Genomic DNA, 3,173 nt, shown 5'->3' on the forward strand with positions numbered 1-3,173 from the left:
GGCTTCCTAAAATAAAAGTAGTTTTTTTAAATTTTTTTTAACATTTTTTAAAATTTTTTTATTGGTTTCATTAGAGTTTTTTGTGCATTTTTAGCGTTGTACTTGCATTCTTTATTTAATTAAAATTTTATTTATAATCTCAGCATATCGGCTTACGACTCCAATTGCGTGCAGAAGGGTGTGCTGTTCGAAATACCAGTGACCGTAGTGCAGCCACATGTCATCGACTGCAATGAGTCGGTCACCTTCGAATGCACATCAACTAAAAACGATGGCAGCATTGAATTCCAGCCAAACACCATACAGAGAGACTTCATTATGGTGCCACGCGGTGCTACATGGGCCGGTAAGTAGCTAGTTTGAGTACAAATATGTATATATTTTTGGATATAGTGTTTTAATAGTACATATGTGCCTCTGTCATTAGTATATTTATTACTATTTTTTGTTTCATATCCATTATAATATAGTACATACATATGCACTAATTTGTTTGTAGATTTCTAATTTTTGTAAGGCTAATCGATGTTTTTCTTTTTTGTTGTTGTTGTTTGTAGTTTTGCGCATGCGTTCCACCGACAAAAATCGCGAAAATCTTATTGGCAAATTCTTCGTACACACCATGCAAATCTTACCACGGTTGTCCTGTCGTGTCTTGGAGACTATGAAAATTTTGCCTGTGAATTCGGAAAATGAGACCACTTTGCATTTCCTATGCCAGGTAAGCGCAGCACATGAAATTATTTTCATTATTACAATTAATACTTCTTGCACATAACCTTAGGAGGACAACATACTGGAGCTGTGCATTGCCAAATATTGGTCCAACTATGGCACAACTCATATCAAATACAGTTTGGAATTCCATGGCATCAAAGCGAACAACACGAATCCTTGTAAGTTGCACTTTAATTTCTAGGCACTTGTAGATTTTTTACCTAAAGAGGGTATATTATGTTTTTGATGACATTTTTAACACTCGGATGGAAACGTCAGAACCTCCATAAAGTCGATTTAGCCGAGTTCGTCTGCCCGTTTGTATATAAGCGAAATAGCCCCATAGTTTTTAAGCTATCTATCTGAAATATCAGAGAAGCTGCTCATTTGTCGAAATTGTCAATATCGGATAACTATAGCATATAACTGCTACACAAACTGTACCATCAAAATCAAGTCTTTATATAAAAAACTTTTTTATATGACGAGATATCTTCATAAAATTTTGCATGGATTATTGACGAAGGCAAGGGTACAATATACTAATAAATGGTTTAGAGCGGACAACTATATCATATAGCTGCCATACAAACTGAACGATAAAAAATTAGTCTTTATATGGAAAACTTTTTTAGTTGACCAGATATCTTCATGAAATTCTGCCCGGAATATTGACCGAAACAACGGCACAATATACGAAAAAATTGTTTAGATCGGACAACTATATCGTATAGCTGACATACAAACTGAACGATCAGAAACTTGTCCTTATAAGCAAAACTTTCTTATTTGACAAGATTTTGTCATAGAATTTGGCATGGGTTATTGTTCAAGGTAACGGTACAATTTCCCAACAAATTGTTCATAACGGGCCATTACAGCGTATAGTTGCCATACAAACTGACCCTTCGAAAACTTTTGTATTTATAATGGTGATAAAATTATGATTTTGTTTTGTTTTTTTCATGTTGCCATCTCGATTTCTCCCTTCAGACATCATGCCCGCTGCGCGTGGCATACACAAGCTTGATTTTGTCGCTTTGAAGAGCGAAGACTTGCAACCACAAATCCAACTGAAGACTGCCGCCGTTGTATTGCGTCCCACTGAAGCGAAAATCACGCCGCTTAGCGCACTGCGCGACGTCATACCCGAGGGTCGTCAAATCTATCAGAACATGTTGACGTTTGTACTGCAAGTAGCGAAAGCACAAGAAGTTGCCGTCTATGCGCCACTCTTCAATTCGCTACTCTACGAAGCCGAATTCGAATCACAGCTCTGGATGATGTTCGACGCGAATAAAGCGATGGTCGCCTGCGGCGATGCACACTCACACAAAGTATACACGAAGTTGGAGAAGGGTGAATACACGATTAAATTGCAATTGCGTCACGAGAAACGCGATCTGCTGGAGAAAGTGTACGAGGCGAATATGGTGGCGCTCTTCAAACTGTCCAATGCCATTAATATGGACTTGTATGATCATTATAATAATTGTCTGACCGGTCGGCGCAAGTTTACCAACTGTGTGCTCAAGGATACACCCGCCAAGGTGCTCTACGTGGCACCTTTGCCGCAAGAGAAGCTGACCAAAGCGAATTTGCCAGCGAACACTGCTTGGTTGGCCGGTACAGCGACCTTGGCCAAGGATGAGGCGGTGCGCCGTGTCGATTCATATGATTTCACCTACTACTTGAATCCGCCGGAGAAGAAGAATGGTAACGGCAACGCGGGCGGTAATGCGGGCAGTGGCAATAACACCGCAAATGCAAGCAAATCAAAAACCAATATCACCGTGCCGAACGCATCGGTGAACACATTGAGCTCGCTGAACACCGATGTCGGTGACACGGTAACGGCGTCGGGTGATGGCGCGGCAGCGTCGGGTGCTAATGCCAGCCCTGCTGCGAGCACTTCGTCGCCGAAGAAAATGACTACGGACGAGTATGCTGAGGGTCTGCGCGACTTCCAATGCATGATGATCTCCAAATGTGGTGAGTGTGTGGGCAAAAGCGCTCTTTCAAACTGTTTGTAATGCATTATATGTGTTCGTTTTCAGAGGTCGGCAAGGCTGAGGACATTTACGACGAAGTCATTGCCGCGCATCCCAAATATTCGTTGGCGCATGTGCTCTTCATGCAGAATATCGAAAGCACTGAATACAAACCCTTGCTGCCGCACGCGTTTGTCAAAATGGTGAACTCGAATGTGGACGAAGATGCGCACAAAGAGGAAATGTTGAGAATACGCACCGCTTTGGAGCGTGTGTCCCAGCTGGGTGGCTATGTTATAAATGACATGAAGAGCGAATATGATGAGTTGCTCGCCTATTATGGTCTCAAGAGTGACACCCGTCCGGATGCTAGTAAAATTAAGACGTAAGTGTGCGCGTTGCTAACCTCAAATACTGAAATATTTTACTTTAATTTTATTTATTTATTTTTTTCTAATGTTTTTA

The 3,173-nt window shown here is 41.1% G+C and overlaps 1 protein-coding gene across 1 annotated transcript in view; it reads left to right on the forward strand.

Moving 5' to 3' along the window:
• LOC108968805 (tripeptidyl-peptidase 2) overlaps positions 1 to 3,173 on the forward strand; it is a 10,491-nt gene that overhangs the window by 6,035 nt on the left and 1,283 nt on the right. Inside the window, exons 13-17 of the mRNA XM_018933069.1 lie at positions 144 to 346; positions 558 to 721; positions 785 to 896; positions 1,711 to 2,709; positions 2,775 to 3,093. Coding sequence (XP_018788614.1) covers positions 144 to 346; positions 558 to 721; positions 785 to 896; positions 1,711 to 2,709; positions 2,775 to 3,093 — 1,797 coding nt within the window. The remainder of the gene's footprint in view (positions 1 to 143; positions 347 to 557; positions 722 to 784; positions 897 to 1,710; positions 2,710 to 2,774; positions 3,094 to 3,173) is intronic.

Source organism: Bactrocera latifrons, unplaced genomic scaffold (genome assembly GCF_001853355.1).
Source record: "Bactrocera latifrons isolate USDA-ARS-PBARC rearing strain unplaced genomic scaffold, ASM185335v1 scaffold_23, whole genome shotgun sequence".
Taxonomy (NCBI): domain Eukaryota; kingdom Metazoa; phylum Arthropoda; class Insecta; order Diptera; family Tephritidae; genus Bactrocera; species Bactrocera latifrons.